The sequence below is a fragment of the Mercenaria mercenaria genome, chromosome 7 (assembly GCF_021730395.1).
Source record: "Mercenaria mercenaria strain notata chromosome 7, MADL_Memer_1, whole genome shotgun sequence".
Taxonomy (NCBI): domain Eukaryota; kingdom Metazoa; phylum Mollusca; class Bivalvia; order Venerida; family Veneridae; genus Mercenaria; species Mercenaria mercenaria.
In genome coordinates, this window is record NC_069367.1 from 30,817,099 (window position 1) to 30,839,757 (window position 22,659).

General features: G+C 34.7%; 1 protein-coding gene across 2 annotated transcripts; it reads right to left on the minus strand.

The window, feature by feature from the left end:
- Nucleotides 1-11,507: 11,507 nt before the first annotated feature.
- Nucleotides 11,508-16,030, minus strand: LOC123555543 (uncharacterized). Of its 2 annotated transcripts, none has more exons than XM_045346154.2 (5): nt 15,663-16,030; nt 13,734-13,958; nt 13,273-13,309; nt 13,049-13,147; nt 11,508-12,297 (listed from the first exon to the last, which is right to left on the minus strand). In XM_045346154.2, the coding sequence occupies exons 1-5, from the start codon at nt 15,678-15,680 to the stop codon at nt 11,894-11,896; spliced, it is 783 nt and encodes a 260-aa protein (XP_045202089.1). In that variant the 5' UTR covers nt 15,681-16,030; the 3' UTR covers nt 11,508-11,893. The 2 variants fall into 2 exon arrangements, with proteins under 2 accessions (XP_045202089.1, XP_045202088.1); XM_045346153.2 differs by having other exon boundaries at nt 15,616-16,030.
- Nucleotides 16,031-22,659: the final 6,629 nt, after the last annotated feature.

Sequence of the window (22,659 nt, forward strand, 5' to 3'; positions counted from 1 at the left end):
AAATATGTTGTACTTTTTAAAGTTACGGTATCGATAGACACACAGATGAATGCCCAAAAAAGTCCTCTCCGCTTTCATAGCTTTGGGTATTGTTTATTTGAATATGGTGCCTGCTTTTTTAATTTTGTTTTTTGGCAGTTCCTGTGATATGCAGCCTCCATAACCTCAGATCCCCTTTCTAAATTCCAGTTTGTTTAGTTCTGCTCATTGTTTTCTCGTTTAGGGCAAACCCATTATTTTAACTGGGGACCATACGCTGCTTTTCATGGAATAACACGTTAGTGTAGCATTGAAGGTTCCATGTGCACCGCCGTATGAACACATCTGCGGATGTCTCTAAATAGTTTTTTGTACTTTTAGCATGTGTAAATGTTGAGTTCTGCTCAACCCGGGGCTAGAGGGTGTGGACGGTAGCATGCATTTTAACTACCGTCCATGAACAGGCTCAATCAAACCGAGCCTGCAACATTTTCGTTTTTGTTGTGTTGAGCGACCTGTGGAGATTCCACTTTTTCTATTCTAAATAAATTGTACGTACACTGGGTTTATGAATTTTTTTTTTCCAATACCGGGTATCTAACTTCATTTTCATCAACTTTATCAATTTTCAGTGCCCTAAATAGATTCTATGCCAACTTGATGGAAAGAAAAATGTTGAAAAACCCGATAATGTGGGCGTGTAGCTTTACTGCTCAAAAGAAAGATAGGTGCTTCTGCTCACTGTAGCAGGTAGGCTAGTTTCATCTTTAGCCCTCTATTTAGCGGATTAAGATTGTAAATTACGGAGGGTACTGACGTTAGAAATTGACAAATAAAACAAGCATCACGTATGATCTGCCCTTGTAAAGTTACAATTTGTCACATTTGATACTTTCTACCAACTAATATATTGCATTATACACTCTAAATACTCTTGCATACTTTCATATATTTCGGATATACATAATTATTATGTTTTGGTTGAGAGGAAACACGATTAAGTATTATATTATGCATAACAAGGTTCAATAGTCAAAACTGCAATATCATACAAAATGTAAATTATACGCCTATTGAGCTTTGTATGGAGTTGCAAAATTTTAATCGGGAAACACTTAAAGTTAATTTAAATCTATATTTACTACCTATATAGTAAGCGGGTTTTCCTTAAAGTTACCCCGACAAGCATACCTTAAATTTACCTGTAACATACCTTTCGGTTTAAAGTACAGACGTTTAATCAAGGTAAAAAAATGCAGTCTTAATTATGGAACGCCGCAGCTGTCTTATGTCGGAACATTTCATGTTCATGTAAGAATGTGGTCTCAAGGAGGTAGGTTACCTTAATATTTGTATATACGCATGCCCAACCGGAAGCTAACATGACGATTTACGACGACGTTTACGACAAACTAAATGTGTTTGTATATCCATTCCTTAGAGAAAAATCATGAACCTGTCTCCGATCTGATGCTTAATGGTTTAATAATGCAGAAATAATAATTAAAATAAATTGCTGCAGAAACATTTCAAAACGTTGTTGCTTTAAAATGACGTCATTGACGTATGACGTTACGTGTCAGTTACCGCGCAAAATTAATAGCTTTTATTTTGAAAGGACGTAATTCTGTGCGTTTTCTTTATTTGAACTATTTTTAAACAGCCATTATTTGCTGAAATATTTCTTTTGTGTCTTTCGCTCTTAATGATAATCAATATTATGCTCCTTTTATGTGGTTATATTGAAATGTTATGCGGAATGTAAGAAAAACGATGATGGTACCAATGTTATTGGGAATATAGCTGGGTGAAAGTTAAGTTTACTCAATACGGCCATTTTCAAATAAATTCCTTGAATTAAATTGATGTTACCATGGAAACGACGCCCGTTACCTATATATCTAAATGTAAAATTCAAAAGCGTTGACTCTATTTAAGGAACACAGCTCCGGCATTTTATTTGCATTTCAACAATATCCATAATAATAATAGCAGCATGCAGAAAGATTTTTTCCATAAACATGTTCTACAAGGGGTACTGCTGTAAGTAAAAAAAGAGAAAAAACACGAAAATATTACTTATGTTAGAAATAAAATGTTTTAAAGCTACATTAACAAGAAAGATTATTTTATTTAATTTTTTTCTATAAGAAATTACGATAAAAAGCAAGATATAAGCTATTTTAAACATCTCTGTTGCCATAGTAACTTTCAAATTTAAGAAAAATAGGGTACCATGTAAAGTGCTTGGTATTTTACTAATAATATTACCCAAATATTCCGTGTTGGTCATTAACAGAATGGCACTGAAGCCATCGAAAACCCCGTTTTCATACATAGTTGTTTAAAAATGAGAGAAAATGCGTTACCATGGAAACAGGAACCCCGCGACATATACATTTTAAACTTATATTAGAAAGCTTACGCGCATACTAGAAAACTTATTAATTATGCAGACTTCTACGGATAACAATGAAACCAGAATACACTTAAAACTGTTAAATAATCGTATTTTCCTTCTTCTTTCTATATAAAATACCTTTGAAGGGTCATGTTTTTCAAACCTGTATAAAAATTATACAAAAAAATGCTGCGGTTCAACTAATATGAATTTACCCTGGTACAAGGTAACCTACCTCCTTAACTTGTCAAAACAGTGTCTTATTATGTTAAAAAGAACTATGTCATCATGCCAAAGTATGATGTGCAGATAAAACTGGCCAACGCCCTCGTGGTTCAATTCCTTCACATCTGAACTCGCAACCTTGATAAATTAGACGACAATCACTTGAAGGCCCTGATTTTTTGAAAATTAATATTCACTATTATGCCTGGTATAGAAAGAAACAAGAAATGTCTTTAAAAAAACAAACGGCGTAGGTAATAATGTTTTGGCGCATGGAAAAATTATAATTAAACAGGATTACAGACAGAAAATATTTGGATATGCATCTATGAGCACATGACTCATTTGCAAATATTTCAACTGAGCAGCAAACTTAAATGATCAATATATATATCCTTTAAATAATGGAAGGTCAAAATGATTCGACGTCCTGTGCTGATTTTGAAATAATTTTGTGTTTGGTCAGAATCCCCCAAAAGTACCCACTAGCACAATATCTCGACCCAGACTACAGTTACAACCAACCACCACTCATTCATACAAGTACGAAAGTTGCTGCAAGATGCAGCAAAAGGAAACAGACAGTCTGATGGGATTCATGGATGTTGGAGAAAACACATTTTCTTTATAGTGTAAGCAGGATTTTTATTGTTGTAATTAGTGACCTAATTATTGACTGATCATGACCCATTTGCGAAACTGACTTCTAAATCTTGGTATATGAACTGAAATGTATTGTATACACCAGGTTGTGCTTAAATTAAGACTTACGTAGATGTTCATCCGAAATGACCGAGCTTCAAACTTAGCTCAGATGTTATCAAGACCATTATTCTGAAAAATGTCTAATCAGAAAGGTGGGCTTTATTTCATACTTTCAAGTTAATTGTTGAGGAAGGACTACGATGTACAATGAATGAAACACAACAAACCTTATTTTATCTCACCTAGGGGCGTGAATTTCACAGTTTAAATGGAACCCAAGTGTTATATATTGACGATTACAATGGTGTACTTACTTAGAGAGTATTGTTGCTGTTGTTGTTTTCTCCCCCTCATCCTTAGTAGAACAGCTTCTGAATACGCAGCAATGAATATTGACTAAACAGTCTACTACTATAAACACCTTTACCACTTTATACAGTCATATACTGATCAAATGGTATTTTGGAAGGACAATGTTGTGCGATCAGCCACCTCTCAAGAAAAACCATTGATCTAATATTGTTAAAGAACCTACATTGAGATAATAGAGCAAGGATACTTTAGAATGCAAGTCACTTTGGTTCAAAGGCCAGTTTTTTTTTGCCTTATTGTTAGGTGACAATTGTAAAAGGTGTGACTATAATTATGCATAACAAACATCAAACATAAATAGATTCTACTTAACTTAAAAAAATCAATGTATAAAACCTAAAAATATAAGACTGTTTAAGGATGTTTGTGTTCCTGACGTACGTACGAGGTTTGTTCAAATATGAATGCATCTAAGCACATAAAAATGTATCCTTGATAGATTTCAATGAAAATTATTTGGTCCCCCCAAAGCATTCACCTCCAACAGATGTGCAAAGTTTCAGTCTTCTAATCCAATCTTTGAAGGCATTTTCATAGTCTTTTCTAGGTATACTATGAGACACTGGAATATTGCAGAACCGAGGTGTTTGCGCTGCACACATTTTCGACCAGAAAGGTATTTTTCTTAGCCTTGGGAACAAACAAAGTCACACGGGGCAAGGTCAGGCGAATAAGGAGGGTAAGGGAGCACAACAACCTTTTCCTGCTTCAGAAAGACTTGTTCAATTGACGCCTTGTGCGATGGCGCATTGTCATGTAGCAATCTGACATTGGCCAAACCAGTTGCGGGTCTTCGATTTTTGAATTATTTCTTCAGTTTTCGAAGAATTTTAGTCTTGTAAAACTTCGCATTTACGGATTTGCCTTTAGGTACAGCAACCTGAATGGCAGGACCCTGAGTTGTGAAGAATATGGAATACATTACCTTCTTGACACTCATGGTCCGCTTTGCAATGCATGGTCTTTTGCCAGACTTTGTTGTCCATATTTTGTTCTGAATCTTTCGTTTGGGCTCAAAAAGTGAACCCATGTCTCGTCACCAGTGACGACATTTGCGAAAGACCGTGCATTGTAATTTGGAAACTGTTTAAGCAACACTTTTGCGCATTGCACGCGTGCCCTTTTCTGCTCATCTGTCAACAGATGGGGAATCCATCTAGCACAAATCTTTCTCATTTTCAAATTACGTTTCAGAATTGTATGAGCTGCTCCTAAGGAGATGCCAACCATACTAGCTATTTGTCTAGCGGTGTATCTTGCATCAGTAGCAACTATTTCTTTCACTCTAGCAACCATCTTGTCAGACGTTGCTGTTTTCGACCGACGGCCATGTGGTGCATCTTCTGTTGAAACTAACCCACATTTGAATTTCTTAAACCAACGAATAACTGTCGAAAAAAGACATTTCATTATGCCCATAAACAGAACATATTTCATCAAAAATGTCTTTACACCCTATGCCAAGAATACAACGATTCTTAATATAGAACCGTATTTCAACGGCGTACGCTGACCTTCTTCCAAATAAATTTGTATTAGTATACACGAATAAGCAATGTTTAGCGAGCGATAGACACAGCTAAAGTGAACGGATTTTAATGGGTGTGGTATCAATGTAAAAAGTGTTCATTTTCGTATAAACAACACCGGTGCAAAAACATTAAAGGAGCCTTTGGGTGAGATTGCACGCACGATTTGACGTCATTCACAAATAGGAAATGAACAAAATTTCAAAAAGACCTCAAACTAGCTTTGATATTTTGAATTATGCTAAAGAACGGATATGTCTGAAATATACTAATGCACCTAACTATACGGTGGTATGTTTAGGACATATGTTTTTTTTTTTAAGATTAAATTATCTCGTGCGCACGACATCTTATCTTGAGCGATCAACATCTTATCTTGTGCGCACGACATGTTATCTCGAGCGATAAACATCTTATCTCGTGCGCACGACATCTTATCTCGAGCGATCAACATCTTATCTCGTGCGCACAACATCTTATCTTGAGCGATCAACATCTTATCTCGAGCGATCAGCATATTATGTTGAGCGATCAACATCTTATCTCGAGCGATCAACATCTTATCTTGAGCGATCAACATATTATCTTGAGCGATCAACATCTTATCTCGTGCGCACGACATCTTATCTCGAGCGATCAACATATCATCTTGAGCGATCAACATATTATCTTGGGCGATCAACATCTTATTTCGAGCGATCAACATATTATCTTGAGCGATCAACATTTTATCTTGAGCGATCAACATCTTATCTCGAGCGATCAACATATTATCTTGAGCGATCAACATCTTATTTCGTGCGCACGACATCTTATCTTGAGCGATCAACATCTTATCTCGAGCGATCAACATATAATCTTGAGCGATCAGCATATTATCTTGAGCGATCAACATCTTATCTCGAGCGATCAACATATTATCTTGAGCGATCAACATATTATCTTGAGCGATCAACATCTTATCTCGGGCGATCAACATCTTATCTCGAGCGATCAACTTATTATCTTGAGCGATCAACATCTTATCTTGTGCGATCAACATCTTATCTCGAGCGCACGACATCTTATTTATATATATTAAGGCCCTTTGTGTGTGCATTTAGGTCATCTGTAAAACATACGGACAAGTTGTTAATTAGGGTCCCGCCTATTCCGCTGTTATTTGAACTTCCAACAAGTACATGTACAAGTTTATCACGTCATTTGGCAGACCAATGCATATAATTGGTCATCCTATCTTCAAAATCAAACGAACATAACCAGTGATGCATACTGCATGTTAGAATAGCAACACATTTCAGTTCGACTGATAAATTCGCGCAGAAAAGTTGCATGCATGAATTAAGGGAAAACAAGGAAATTCTTTATTATATGGGCGAAGCCTACATACTAATATTTTTTTGTAAAGGACTTAAATTTATTTCTTTGCATCATCACTGATTTTTGCTGCCTTTTTTATCACTGATTTTTTGCGGATTTAAATTTCTAACCTTGCAAACATGTGAAACGGTTATAAGTATAATCGAAACAATAACCAAAACGGTGGCAGCCGTATGTTTTTACTAATGATCTGAGTTCACACAAACGTCCTTAATATATATTGATAATATGACCGAGAAAAGATGTTGATCGCTCGAGATAATATGTTGATCGCTCAAGATAATATGTTGATCGCTCAAGATAAGATGTCGTGTGCACGAAATAAGATGTTGATCGCTCGAGATAATATGTTTATCGCTCAAGATAATATGTTGATTGTTCAAGATAACACGTTGATCGCTCGAGATAAGACGTTGATCACTCAAGATAATATGTTGATCGCTCGAGATAAGATGTTGATCTCTCAAGATAATATGTTGATAAGATGTTGATCGCTCAAGATAATATGTTGATCGCTCGAGATAATATGTTGATCGCTCGAGGTAAGATGTTGATCGCTCAAGATAATATGTTGATAAGATGTTGATCGCTCAAGATAATATGTTGATCGCTCGAGATAAGATGTTGATCGCTCAAGATAAGATGTTGATCGCACGAGATAAGATGTTGATCGCTCAAGATATTATGTTGATCGCTCGAGATAAGATGTTGATCGCTCAAGATAATATGTTGATCGCTCGAGATAAGATGTTGATCGCTCAAGATAATATGTTGATCGCTCAAGATAATATGTTGATCGCTCGAGATAAGATGTTGATCGCACAAGATAAGATGTCGTGCGCACGAGATAAGATGTTGATCGCTCAAGATAATTTAATCCTAAAAAAAGTAATTGCATGTCCTAAACATACCACCGTATAACTATGCCTCGTTGTCTTTTTCATTTATTGTCTGGAATTGCTGAGTGTTTTATTACGTCATAGTTTACTAAATTATGTGTGTCGGTATGTGAAGTACAACACGTAGCTCAATAGGGACAGCGCAGATCTGCATCGGCTTGTGAGTTCAATAATCGGGCTTGTGACGATTGATGAAAGACATTGTGTCTAAAGTCATTCGTTCTCCACCCCTCATTCATGTGGGAAAGTTTGCATTTTTTTGCGGAGGACAGGTTTGTACTGGTACACCGCGGTTAGGCTAGGTACTCGCCGATAATAACTGAAATACTGTTGAAAAAATGTGATAAACGTAAAACAAACAAGCAAACAAACAAACAAACAAACTCAACGTGAAAAACGGATACTATAGACTCGTGGACAATAATGTAACACAATGGATTGAATCTTAGTTAATCACGCCATTAAGCGAACAATAAATGTGAGACTTGTAACTGAACATGGGATAACTATGTACTGAAAACGTAAGGTATCAATGAAATAACAAGTCAAATGCTTTATCGCGGCCAGAAATTTGTACAAACCGGACAGAAGTTGCGAAATTGTCATTTGTGCAGGAAAGAAGCGTTTACCATAATGTCCAGTACTGGACAGGTATAGTTACCATGCACGGACACAGCCAATTTTCTCAGAGGGGGTCCGATCCCCTGCCCGCCCCCTCACCCTGGAAATTTTGAAATTTAGCACTTCATTTTTTGCATTCTGGGACAGTTTTATGGACTAACCTGTTAAATTTGGGAAAATGATAAAATCAAGCTTTCTTGAAGGTAAAATTCTTAGTTTCTTTTAGATAAATAATATGAATTATGTCGGGGTCGTATGTAGCAGCAGCCGCATATACTTTACATGCAGTCCTAATGTTGCCTTTTTCGAAAAATATTTTCTTTCCTTCTTGTCTTCTTTCCTTTTTAGCTCACCTGTCACTTTGTGACAAGGTGAGCTTTTGTGATCGCGCAGCGTCCTCGTCCGTCGTCCGTGCGTCCGTGCATAAACTTTTGCTTGTGACCACTCTAGAGGTCACATTTTTCATTGGATCTTTATGAAAGTTGGTCAGAATATTCATCTTGATGATATCTAGGTCAAGTTTAAGACTGGGTCACGTGCGGTCAAAAACTAGGTCAATAGATCTAAAAATAGAAAAACCTTGTGACCTCTCTAGAGGCCATATTTTTCATGAGATCTTCATGAAAATTGGTCAGAATGTTCATCTTGATGATATCTAGGTCAAGTTTAAAACTGGGTCACGTGTGGTCCAAAACTAGGTCAGTAGGTCTAAAAAAAGAAAAACCTTGTGACCTCTCTAGAGGCCATACTTCTCAATGGATCTTCATGAAAATTAGTCAGAACGTTTATTTTGATGATATCTAGGTTTAATTTGAAACTGGGGTACCAGCGATCAAAAACTAGGTCAGTAGGTTTAAAAATAGAAAAACCTTGTGACCTCGCTAGAGGCCATATTTCTCAATGGATCTTCATGAAAATTGGTGAGAATGTTCATCTTGATGATATCTAGGGAAAATTTGAAACTGGGTCACGTGCGGTCCCAAACTAGGTCAGTAGGTCTGAAAATAGAAAAACCTTGTGACCTCTCTATAGGCCATATTTTTCATGGGATCTTTATGAAAATTAGTCAGAATGTTCATCTTGATGATATCTAGGTCAAGTTCGAAACTGAATTACGTGTGATCAATAACTAGGTCAGTTGATCTAAAAATATAAAAACCTTGTGACCTCTCTAGAGGCCATATTTTTCAAGAGATCTTCATGAAAGTCGGTCAGAGTATTCATCTTGATGATATCTAGGTCAAGTTCAAAAGTGGGTCACGTGCCTTCATAAACTAGGTCAGTAGGTCTAAAAATATAAAAACCTTGTGACCCCTCTAGAGGGCATATTTCTCAATGGATCTTCATGATCAGCTTGATGATATCTAGGTCATTTTCGAAACTGGATTATGTGCGGCCAAAAACTAGGTCAGTAGGTCGAAAAATAGAAAAACCTTGTGACCTCTCTAGAGGCCGTATTTTTCATGAGATCTTCATGAAAATTGGTGAGAATGTTCATCTTGATGATATCTAGGTCAAGTTAAAAAGTTGGTCACATGCCTTCAAAAACTAGGTCATTAGCTCAAATAATAGAAAAACATTGTGACCTCTCTAGAGGTCATACTTTTCAATGGATCTTCATGAAAATTGGTCAGAATTTTTTATTTTGATGATATCTAGGTCACATGTGCTCAAAAACTAGGTCACTATGTCAAATAATAGAAATAACGACGTCATACTCAGTTCAACACTGGGTAATGTGGGGATAGGTGAGCGATTCAGGACCATCATGGTCCTCTTGTTTAAAGATTTTCCAGAGGGGGTCCGGACCCCCGGTCCCCCCCTCTGGATCCGCGCATGGTGACATATCATGCTTTCTGTTTATGCAGATAAACTTGTGTTTGGTTAAATTTCAACAGAGCACAATTGTCTGAACAGTGTACAAACTCATTACTGTTTTTCAGGCAAGGGTGGAGAAAAAGTGGTAGACAATGAAAGCAGTAACATTTTTACTAAAAAACAAATAAACAATGAGACAAACATTTCCAACATCTTTGGACGGTTCAAAAATTCCATGTTAAACATACGATAAAGCCCGAAACGTGTGAAAATGTTCCGAATGTAAATCGGGTGAAGTAGGCGCTCTATGTATAGAGTTAGATTATGCGTCTAGATACTCTACCAGAGGGGTCGGTCAATTGTGGGTTATTGATTTAACTGGGCGAGTCTACTTACTTCTTACTTGAGGATGAAAAAAAAACGTGTTTTTTAAATGTTGCTCTTTAACAAGGGTGGCGGTTGAACTACTAAAAGACCAACAACAGTTAATTCACAACAAATCGTACGGTATGTTTTATAATCAGTAGAAGCTAGTCGTATTTACGCTAATGAGACCTGTTTCACCCATAAGTAAAGAATTCACAGGTCCATCATGAAATATTTTCCCCAGCGCGCATATACTTCACCTATTCAATATGATCGCGATCAACAAAGCCTGACTGTACGAAGAAGATAGGCCCTACGATGCTATTTAAGAAATAACAAGTCAGTTCCTATATTTTATCAGTTAATAAAATATGGACAGGAGTTTGGATGCGTAATAGTTAAATTAAATGTAATAGTTTAATTATTCGCATCCGAACGACTGCTCATATTTTATTCACTGATAACATTATTGGAACATATTTATTATTTCGATTCTAACAAAGAAAATATTTCGCATTTTACAGTACTACATTTTCAGTGTAATGCGTCATTCGGATCATATGCAGTTACAATTTACCCCATGGTTAGAAAGTGTTGCATAGCCGATGGAACGTATAGATCTGATATTTTTTTCCTTTTTTATTAGAATTTTGAGAAGTATTTATAAACTAGTTATCTAACAGCTCGCAAATTAATTATAATCCGAACAATCAAAATAGGTTAGTTGATTACAAGCGTAACTTTGGTATGACGTCACATCATTTATGACGTCAAACTTTATGCCATAAATTTATAACGTCACCGCTTAATCACAATTGAGCTAACTGAATTCGCTCATAGATATCAAAACGTGTTTTACTGTCCTACACATAAGTCAGTATGACTTTCTTTTTATCAAAATTGTGTTTTATAAATGTTGTTTGCAACCATTTGGCCCTGAAATAATAAGAAGTAGAATCTCTTATTCACAATCGCAGGGGGTGAAATGTAACAGCCAACCATATTTTATCGTAGATTCATGTATAGACGATTTTATATGGTAACTGCTGCGGATCGTCTTAGAGTTCGGAATTAATATTGTATCGGACGAATAATATTGTGAGTATTTAAGGTTAATATGGTCGATATATTTCATAATCCAGATTTTTTGGTGTTTAAAAGATTTTAGAATTTTCTATTAATATTCTTGCAGTTAACCTGTGGGCCTCATTTATATCTTCCAGCTCTTTCAAAATCGAGCAGAAATGCGTGAAAATCCAAATTACAATAAACAAGCACTATACAGTCGTCCAGTCAATTCAATATGATCTCAGCATGCATATTTTTTGACTTGTCTATGCTGACCAGATATAACAGAAATCATCCAGATGTTACTTGTGTTACATGGCTTAAGATTACAGGGTCGCTTCGAAGTTTGGCCCCCTCAATATTTGTAATAATTAGAACTTCGTGATTTTGGATGTCTGTAAATTAAAGTGAGAGATAAAGATTGTCAATTCTTTAGAAAATTTGAACAGCTGATACATTAAATTTCTGATGTCAGTTGTAAAACTAACTGCTGCTAGCTTTGTATGAATCGATGTCAACTTGATATCTTTCTATGTCTTGAGAATACTCAGATAGTTGATGCTGTCACCCGAAAGCAGATGGTACGGATGCGATGTTGCCACGTAGATTTGTTCCCTTTCCTCAAGATAGAAAACAGCACCAATAGTGCTTGTATGCTCTGATTGCTCGACAGCTAATTCACATGGTGATTTGGCGTCTTCAAGCAAAATTCTTTCTGTACCATCTCTGTACGAGATTAAAAATTGTCCCAATGTTTGATCATTACTTTCGCCGATTGTCTTGTTCTCCACTCTTGATGTCAACTGGGACGATATATAATAATAACCTGACTTCAGTATGTAGAGTGAACCTTCATCTACCGAGAATTGCATATCTTGCATTTTGTTAAATTTTGTACTTGTTTTCCAATATATTTTTGTTGGTCTTCCAGGAACTGAAACATATTAATGTAAAAACGGTCAAAATCCAAGCAAACGCGGTAAAGGCCAAAACTTTTGCATTGAAAAATATCTAAAAATCACCATAAAGCAGTGCTTAGAAATGTCAAACAAATCGTAACACTTAACATCACGTTTAAAAAAAAAATAGAAAGAAGTAAAGTCTGCTACTGAAAGAATATCTCAGCATTTAGAGAAAATTTGAAGGTCAGGATATGCAAAATCTATTTAGGCATTTGCATATTTTAATATACATGCCATTGTTTTAAGACTCGTCATTCAGAACTATTCTGAATACTTAGTTAAACTCAGCTGTATCACACAAATTAAGTATGTATGGAAGGAAGTAGATTCTTAATTTATAGACGGTAACCCATTTAGCTTAAAGGCCCTTTTAAACTACATGTATAATTAACAAAACAACAAAACAGTATATTGTTTAACCTTTAATTGTATGAAACTGATACACAAATATGACGAAGCTTTCAAACAACCTGTAACGAAAATATATTTTCGATTATACCATATCCTATATAGGAATGTGTGAAATAAAAACTGAACACTGAAAGTGTAATCTTGTTTTAGGTCAAAAGTCATAAATACAGGAAGCATTTTATCCAAACATAATGTAATTTATATGTTAGATCGTTTGTTTGCTATACGTATAGTTTAGACGTTTATTCTAATGACTGTAAAGCAGACGATATTTTTGTATAATTATGCATATTTATGTACCATATAACTTACCTGGTTTTGCATGCAATGAAATACTGTCTAATTTCAACATTAACCCGTCTGTGTCGGAAGGAGTACAACTATCTCCTCTGAAGTCTATAGTTGAATGTTCTGAAATGAACTGTAACATTAGAAATGTGATATAATATCATAGATTTGTTAAATGCTAGAAGCGCAGTTTACTAAATAAAAGTATTTCATTCTTAAATACAGATTTTGATAAAAAATATACCTACCTGGATTTGCATTATTGTTGTATTTTTCTGCAACAGTCTGTGAATTAAAAAATGCACCAAGATTACAGATACAATCATTTTATAAAATATATCAAGAACGAGAGATAATAACAGTTAAAATGAAAAAATATTACTCGTAATCAGTATACAACATGTTTTATAAAAATGATAATAACATTTAATGATAATGATAATTATAACAGTAGTAGTAATATAACTTCATCATCATGTTGCATGTAATAATAACAGAAATAACAACAAATGGATAAATGCTAGCAGCATAATAATGAACTGAACTGCAGACATTTGATAACGATACTCTTCATTTATAAAATCATTCTCTGTAATGTTTTAATCATTACTTTTTGTTCTGAGTCTAGAAATTTGTAATACCTACTTGTATTTATACTTTGGTGTCTGAAAACGATGTTAAAAAGATATAACAGCTATTATGAGCCTACCTGGTTCACAAGTATGTGCAGCACATAGCTGGCATTGCCACAATACATATCATTCTCCTTTTTTAACTTTTGTAAATCATCAACATTACTGGCGAAAGCAGATGACGGAAAGCACAATCTTGGCTGTACAGGGGCCTCCCTAGCAACTCGCCAGTAGACTACCAGTCCAAAAAGTGTTGACAGCTCTATTACTGTTGTCAGTATTAGTGCCAGTAGAATGGTTATCTAACGAATCAAATAGTTATTAAACAAATAGGAACAAACATATACTTAAAGCTTGCTTGGAAAAATTCCTACTCGTATCATGTTTTAATTTCTTGATTTGAAAAAAGGGCAAAATAATATAAAAGTAATCATTTTAAGACCCATTTCGCATTAATTAAGCATCATACTATATATACTCGACCTTCTGTTTCTTTCATTATACATACAATATACGACTGAAATAAATGAGAACCAGAGCTGTCACTGAAGGTGATGAATGTAACCCCCGCATGCACTGACACAGTACATTGCAATATGACGCACACAAGACTGCATAATTATGTGGACTGTAAGTATAAAGACTCTATGTATATAATATAGTAACAAAAAACAAAGTCCCATAACTCTGCAGAATATTTATCTAAAAGAACGTAATATGCACCATGCACAAGTAGGGTTGGTACTGATAACTTGTGTGAAGTTTCATTAAATTGTGTGCAAGGGTTCGGGAGATTAAGTGCGCACAATATTGCATATGCAGACTGTATGTATATAGTATATTATCAAAATACAAAGTCCCATAACTGTACAGAATTTTCTCCTGAAAGAACCTAACATGCACCATGCACAACTAGGGTTACTACTGATCATTTGTGTTAAGTTTCATTTAATTGTGTGCATGAGTTCAGGAATTTATGCGCGCACAAGATTGCATATGCAGACTGTACGTATATAGTATAGTAACAAAAATCAAAGTCTCGTAACTCTGCAATTCTTTTTCTTAAAGAACCTAACGCGCAACATGCACAACTACTGATGTTACTGATCACTTGTGTGAAGTTTCATTAAATTGTGTCAAGGGGATGAGCAGAGTTGGTGCGCACAAGATTGTGTCTATGTATATAGTATAGTAACAAAAACAAAGTCCCATAACTCTGCTTTTTTTTCTGAAAAAATCTAACGTGCATCATGCACAACTACTGTTGTTACTGATCACTTTTGTGAAGTTTCATGAAATTGTGTCACGGGGATGCGGAGAGTTGGTGCGCACAAAATTGCATATGCAGACTATATGTATATAGTATAGTAAAAAAAATCAAAGTCCCGTAACTCTGCAATGATTTTTTCTGAAAGAACCAAACATACATCATGCACAACTACTGTTGTTACTGATCACTTCTGTGAAGTTTCATTAAATTGTGTCAAGGGGATGAGGAGAGTTGGTGCGCACAACATTGTGTCTACGGACAGACAGACAGACGGACGGACAGACAGACAGACAACCTGAAACCAGTATACCCCCTCCCACTTACAACTTTGTTGTCGGGTGGTACAACAAATTGATGCATACATGTTTTCAAGATTTTCCATCTCGGGGATAGTGTGAAATGAAATACATTTTCTATTAAAATAGATCAGGTTGATTCATACTGAGAACGCTACCAATTGACCTTATGACACCTCGAAAACCCGAAGATCCGGTTACAGTTGTCTAGCGAATATGACATAATTCAGTAGAACCTACCCGGAAGTTGATATTCCGAAGACTATTTCTTATTATATTTTCAGTTTTATTCCTAGCGCAATTTATTCTTACAAATTTTATAACATGCAAGGGAAAAAAACAAAATGAGTTTAATCAGTTGGTAAATAGGTCGTACTGGTACACATAACTTACCTCATTGATCTGTAGACAAATGACCATTAATTTGAAAAAAATCTTACCAATATAATTATATTCATTTTATTTCCCAGTAAGCTGAACACAGATTAATTTTATTGTAGAAATTAACTGAAACAGGAAGTAAATAAATAGATAAAATTTGGGGGATTTTAAAAGTTTATAGGAGATAACGCTTACGGGGTTAATCTTAATGTATGGCAGCATGCCCGCAGCGATTACGTCCTCCAGGTGCGACTATATCTTATGTCGAATTGATAATCAAAGTTTAAAATAAAAGAAAACTATACAAGTAAGTGCAACCAATTTAACCGATCAACTTACATGTATTTAATTATATCCTTAACTGTATGTAAAGGACAAAATCTAATTATGCTGGAACGTTTAATGCCTCGAATAAGGACTTATCATATATTGTGATTGTTCTTAATGTAGGAAATGAAAGATAAGACAGTTGTTGAAAATAGTTATTGTAAACAAAATGCTGATCCCTTTCTGTTTAAGTTATCACAGATATGCTTAATGAAAAAATTGTGTTTACACGAAATCGAGACAAAATGTTACTTTTCTGATTTGAATTACGTACAGGAAATCTCGGCAAATGAGGGACTTGAACCAATGCTTGATAAAAATGGTCACTAGGGGATCTTTTGTTTCGTTTCTATATGTTGCCCCACGTGATGTGTCCCGTTACAATTCATGATTTCTTCTTAACTTAAAATAATGTAACTTTTTTTTTCAATTAGTCGTACAAAAACTTGCGATTCATGTAATTTGCCGATCCTATTCTATCGTTCATTTCGCATACACCGAAAAAATACATTTCATTTCTTATATTTACATTATATTTCCTTTCCATTTGTAAACAAGATTATATTATAAATTGCACACATTTTGTTGCATTTAACATTAAAAACATCTTTCTGGCAATTCTTTTCACGAAACAACCACGACGTCATCTAAAGAACGTTCTCCCTGACTATATGTGGACGTCGTCAAAACAGCGGCCCGTAATCGCTAAGCAGTGTTGACGTTATTTTCGCGCCTTTCATTTTGTTGTTCATACGAAATGAACGTCATTTCTTCAGTGGAAAAGAAAAGGGCGGATGTAAATATTCATGGATGTAGGAGTTAATACGTCAAACGTTGGACATAATACAAATCTCACTGATGGCACCAGAACGCTTCCACAGAGTTACAACAAACTCGAAATCAATGAACATGATTTTCATTAAAAAAAGTTGATAAATCATAGAATAAGCAATACCTTAGATATTAAACTGTCAAAGGCAACCGTTGAATTCTTCTTTGTTTTCACTGATAATTTTGTTTCATTTGCAGTAACAAAAATCCCCGATTGGTGACTCGATTGCTCTTTGTGTGGAACAATAATATCATACATCGTTCGGTGCAGGTGGACAAACATACATGTATATACACATCTCATGATGACTAGTTCTATCGTTTTTACATTCATCAACTGTTGAAATAGGATGCATTGATTACAGCAGCTGATATTACAAACAGACTAGAAATACAGTTTCATCCTGTTTTATTATCTGTATCTTTGCTTTGCAAGATTTAATAGAAAATTCTACAGATCAGCATAATGTTTGGGCACCATGTTTTAGTGAGCCATGTTACTTTTGACATCAACAAATAATTCTAATCAATAAATTAATATCGCTCTTTAATCCAATATCTTTATATATAAAGAAAGTAACATTTTCAATCAGCTACGTAACTATTAAGGAAAATAAAATTATTCCGCTAAAACCAAACCATGTCTGCTTTTTTTTTTTTTTTTTCCATACACTGATAGTCTTATGAGTTTATCTATATACTTAGCTTCTATTGAAATCCTCTAACGACTAAACACAGTGTACGCAGTGATAATGAGTAGGAGGAAAGTCTGTAGGATAAGGATGATAAGAATAACTGAAATGTAAACAATGTTATTAACTTAAAGTAGTTATAGCGTTTAAGACATGTATTGTTCTACAAGGTAGAATTTCATTTAATCGCATCTTTGTTCGAAGCAAATTTAACCGGTAAGAAAGTTAGGAGTGTGTGCATTTTTTTTCATTACACATATCTAAAATTTTTGGTCGTGCGGTATTTTCATGTATCAGGGTTTAACATTCATTGAACAACTGTAATTACATATTTATTTCGAGGGTTCAACGCGAAACTAGTCTAAGTGTATATAAATAGAAGCACATAGTCTAAGGCTAGTTTCGCGTTGAGCCCTCGATTTATTGCTAAGTTTAAGAATTTCATTGACAAATTTATTTTGATTGCGTTTATGTTACAAAATATCTACATTTGAATATACAACTGAACCTGCCTAAGCGGAGACCCTGAACTAACTTCTGAATTTGACTTTTTGTTTTAGTTTAATCTTGTCATAAGTAGACAGCTAGATTGTTTTGCTTTTAATACAGGATTGACTTTACTAATCAAATCCTACATCTAGGCAGTGTCATTTTACGATAAACTTATTCACTGATACATTGAATCGGTAAAAGAACAGAAAAGTACAATGTTTAGAGCATGCATGTATTATTTTATCTCGTGCGTACGGCATTTTACTTCGAGCGCTCAAAATCTTATTTCCTGCGAACGACATCTTATCTTGAGCGCTTGACATCTTATCTCGGTCATTGAAAATTGAAATTACATAACTAATCTATTCAACGATGCTAACTGCATGTATATATAGTAACAAATCGCAGTTCGACTGATAGATTTAATTTGCACATTGTCAGAAAAGATATAAAAATGCATGAATGAACAATGAAGAAACGGGAAAATGAGGAAATTCTTTGATATATGGGCGAAGCCTACCTTATAATCTTTATTTTGTCAACGACTTTGACAGGGACTTAAATTCACCCCATTGCTTCATCACTGATTTTTTGCAGCCTTTTATCAGTTAATCGTATATTTTAATTACTTCCCTACACACGCGTGAAACGGGTATAAGTATAAACTAACCAAAAGCAGAAACGGTGGCAGTCGTACGTTTTTACAGCTGATCTCAATACACACAAAGGGCCTTAATATTCATAGATGTCGTACGCTCGAGATAAGGTGTCGAGCATTCGAGATGATATGTCATGCACTCGAGATCAGATGTCGAACGCACGAGATAGATGTCGTGCGCTCGAGGTAAGATGTCGTAAGCTCGAGATGGGATAAAATGTCGTGCGCACGAGATAATTTTTTTCTAAAAACATAAATGCATGTCATAGCCATACACACCGTAGAAAATCATCATATTATAATACAGGAAATCCAAAGGCGATTTTTATTAAAGCATGATCGAAACTATATTTAATAAGTTCTCATTATGATGTAAGTCGTTATCGTCTGTGTCTTTATACTAAAAAAAATCTTTGTCATAGTTGCCGGCCTAACATCATTTAAACGAAAATGTCGACTTGCTACAGCATGCATTGAATCGGAAATATGCTAAAGTTTATATCCATTAAAACATATAACTATGTCAAATGCTGAGTCCAAAAGAAAGGACGAACTGTAACCAAAGGATTTTCTCGTAAAATGCGTCTAAATTGAAGTAGAAGTATCCAATCAACCTTAAGCATAAATATACTAATAAATAAACACAATGGCGTACCTTTTCTAGTTTGAAGAATAGCTCCAGTTAGTTCTTGTGTATGTACAAAGTAGATGACAATATGGTCAACACGTTGGACTGGTGTTTCGTTAAATGGTATAGCCATATGCCTAATAAAAGACACACATATCACAAATGCACATTTGGAGGGAACATAGCCATGTGTATTGTTCATCTAAACTGTTTGCTATATCGAGAGGAGTACTTATAAAGTCAAAACGCAAGTAACATTTTAAAACTTATTGATTCATTTTCACTTACATCAAAACAAATATGACAGATTTTATCTCTTGATTCTCATTAAAGAATACTTTCTCATTTACTGTTCTATTTTGATATTTTCTTAGAATTACATCCGTTTGCATGTCACCAAAAGCTTCAGCGAAACTTATTATATAAAGTATTTTATCAATTTTACTTACGTTTTAATTTGTGTTTCTGCCTCTAATGTAATCTTCAATAAAGATTTTAATTGTACTATTATCGCATAATATTCATTTATCAGCGGTGTGCTGAAATTACTGTTACAAAGATTTATCATGAAATATACAAATAAGCTGATCATTACTAGTTATAAGCAAAACTGAATACAAATTGTATGCGTGAATATCAGTTTCGTTGGCATTTTCTCAAATACGAGGGGCGTTCAATAAACAATGTTACTCCGTGTGTAGTTCCGTAACCAGTGTTTACTTTTGAATGCGGTTTTCAGCATATTATAAAGCAATTTATTGGAACAAAATGCCGTATGAATGAAAAACAAAACAAAAACAAAACAAACAAGAAAACAAACAAACAAACAAACAAAACACACACACGGCAGATTCAAAGTAAATATATAAAAATCGGTGGATTCAGAGTAAAGATATAACTATTTGAGTGAGGTATACTCGGGCATACTGGACCATAGTAAAAATAATCATAACTCAGCTTTGTCATGAGCATCCAGGGTCTCAGAAAAATAGAAAAGCTTGTAAAATCACAAAATCTTATCCTTTTTTTTTCTACGAGATATAATAGCAAACTGTGATGAGTTTGAGTTTGTTTTTTTAACTACTTATTGTATTTTTCATTTTACAAAACAGCTAAAATGTCTAAACTGGAGGTTGGTTCCATCTGGAATGAGTCTCGAGGGTGATTAATCAAAGTTGTAAGAACGAACTTGTTCCTCAATGTAGAATTTAGAAATTAGTATCAATTTAAAATACAGAATGTTTTCAACGATGAACATCATGCCTGACAAAATTGAAAAGGCTTATTGTACTCAACTTATAATTTTTCGAGTGAAAATATACACTCACCATTTAATATGGTTATCATTTTTTTAAATTTTGGTTTTCAAATGTGTATGTTAAGATGATGCTTTCTTTCAACTGTTGAAAAATTGAACTGCAGTTCTAGTTGTTGAATAGTAGAATCAAGGAATTGCATATTACCACTGTGGGGAATCACATGATCAAAATAATCTCTAAACCAAAGTTATATTTTGAAGAATATGAATGAATTTCCTATCATGATAAGATACGAAATTTAAACATAGCCTATCATATGACTAACGAAAATTGTTAAATTTGTTAAATTATCATGTAGTTGACAAAAATGACAGATTTCCTGTAAATACAAACACTAAGAAAAATAAGAAGTATCAGTTTCTTGAAGTGTTCCAGATACTCAGAAGGTGATTGTGATTGAAATATATGTAGAGTCATGATACATATGTGTTGCCATATGATAGGCTGTATTTTAGATTTACAGCAAAAGCTGTTTCATAATTATCCCATATTATTCATATATTTACTTTGGTTTAGAGATTATTTTGATCACGTGATTCCCCGTAGTGATTACAGCCTCAACAGTTTAGATATAAAATGGTCCAGTATACCCGAGTACACCTCGCTCAAATGTTTATATTTTTTACTTTGAATCTACCGATTTTTATCATTCTTTTGGCATTTTGGTTCAAATAAATTGCTCAATAATGTGCCCAAACCCGCATTTAAAAATATACACCTGTTACGGAACTACATACGGAGTAACATTACTTTTTGAACGCCCCTCGTATTCAGGCATTTTGTGAATTGCTTTTCGTATTCATCAAACCTTGTAGATGCCATTAGATTATTGTCATTGATCACGTAGTTATAACTTTATCAGTGTTATCAGTGTTGCTAAATATAGAGTGATCCATACTGAGCATTTACAAACTATGTACTTTTCAACTATTTTAGGGCGGATAAATTATTAAAAAGAAGACTTTGGAAGTTCATAGACTAAAGAAGAGTTGCAGAATTTCAACAAGGTTTCGAGCTATAGGGCCAGCGCATAGGAGTTTTCCTTTAAGGGTAGTTTAATGCTATAGACTATAGCAAATATAGGCTGAGCATCGGAAAGCTGAGACAGAGACCCAGAGTTTGGTAATCTACTGAGATAGTAGGAGAGTTCCAGCTTATAGGCGGTTCAGCATTATTGGCGAAGTACAGCCAAGGCATCGGGGATATACCTATATGGTAGTTGAATGCTACATATGATAGCATATAGGCGCTGAGCATCCAGGAGTCAGGGCATTCATATAGAGTTGACAGAGGCCGAGCATCTATGCGATAGGACTCGTATGTTGTTGATTCAAAGACATTGTCTGACGAGAACTTCAACAAAAAGACCAGTCAAGTATAGAGTCTCCAGCCTATAGGAGTTTGAGTTAAATGGAAATTGTTAGTTTGAGACATTTATTGATTTGCCTGATCCCTGAAATTGTCTAGCTCATAATTAAAATCATTTACGAATCATTGGTACACGAATCATTTAGGCAAGGTAGCCAGAGGAAAATTCTATATACGAGATAATTGGTCTCACCAGCTCTATATTTTAACAAAGGACATTCTACATCGTTTGTCAGCTAGTCTAAGACATAGTCACCTTAGCGATTGGACCCAAACCATTGTACAAGATACTAAAGGCGTAGGCACTTCCCTGGGTCATATAACCAGTATCCTGACAAGGTTTTACAACACCTTATGACGTATTTTATTTGTCCAGAGCTTAAGAATACTGGAGATGTTAAGACTACTTAGAGGCTCATAAATTTGAAATTTACAGTTCGATATTTTGATTTACTTTATTTAAATATTCTCACTTTGTATTTTTAGTCAGTTTGTCATTGAATACCAACCCAAAATGAAATCAACCTTTTCGTTCTCTATTGTGATCGAGATACTTGTTGATGTTGTTATGAATATGAGATAGTATCGACAGAGGTAGCGCCGTGTTTGTAAAAGTATTCATGTAACTTAAGGGAGATAACCTATCCAGTGGATGTGGTAACCTGTTCTCTGTACGTAACCGCCAACGTCTCCACTTGAACCAGCGGTGGAGGAAGAATGAGTTTAGACACATTGTCTTTT

Bases quoted from the DNA above. Each gene is read 5' to 3' on its own strand.
- LOC123555543 (XM_045346153.2), bottom strand. From the start codon at position 15,642: ATGGTCATTTGTCTACAGATCAATGAG. The intron at 13,959-15,615 runs GTAAGTTATGTG...TTGATTCGTTAG, and splicing joins TTTGTCTACAGATCAATGAG to ATAACCATTCTACTGGCACT. The intron at 13,310-13,733 runs GTAGGCTCATAA...TTTAATTCACAG, and splicing joins TGCACATACTTGTGAACCAG to ACTGTTGCAGAAAAATACAA.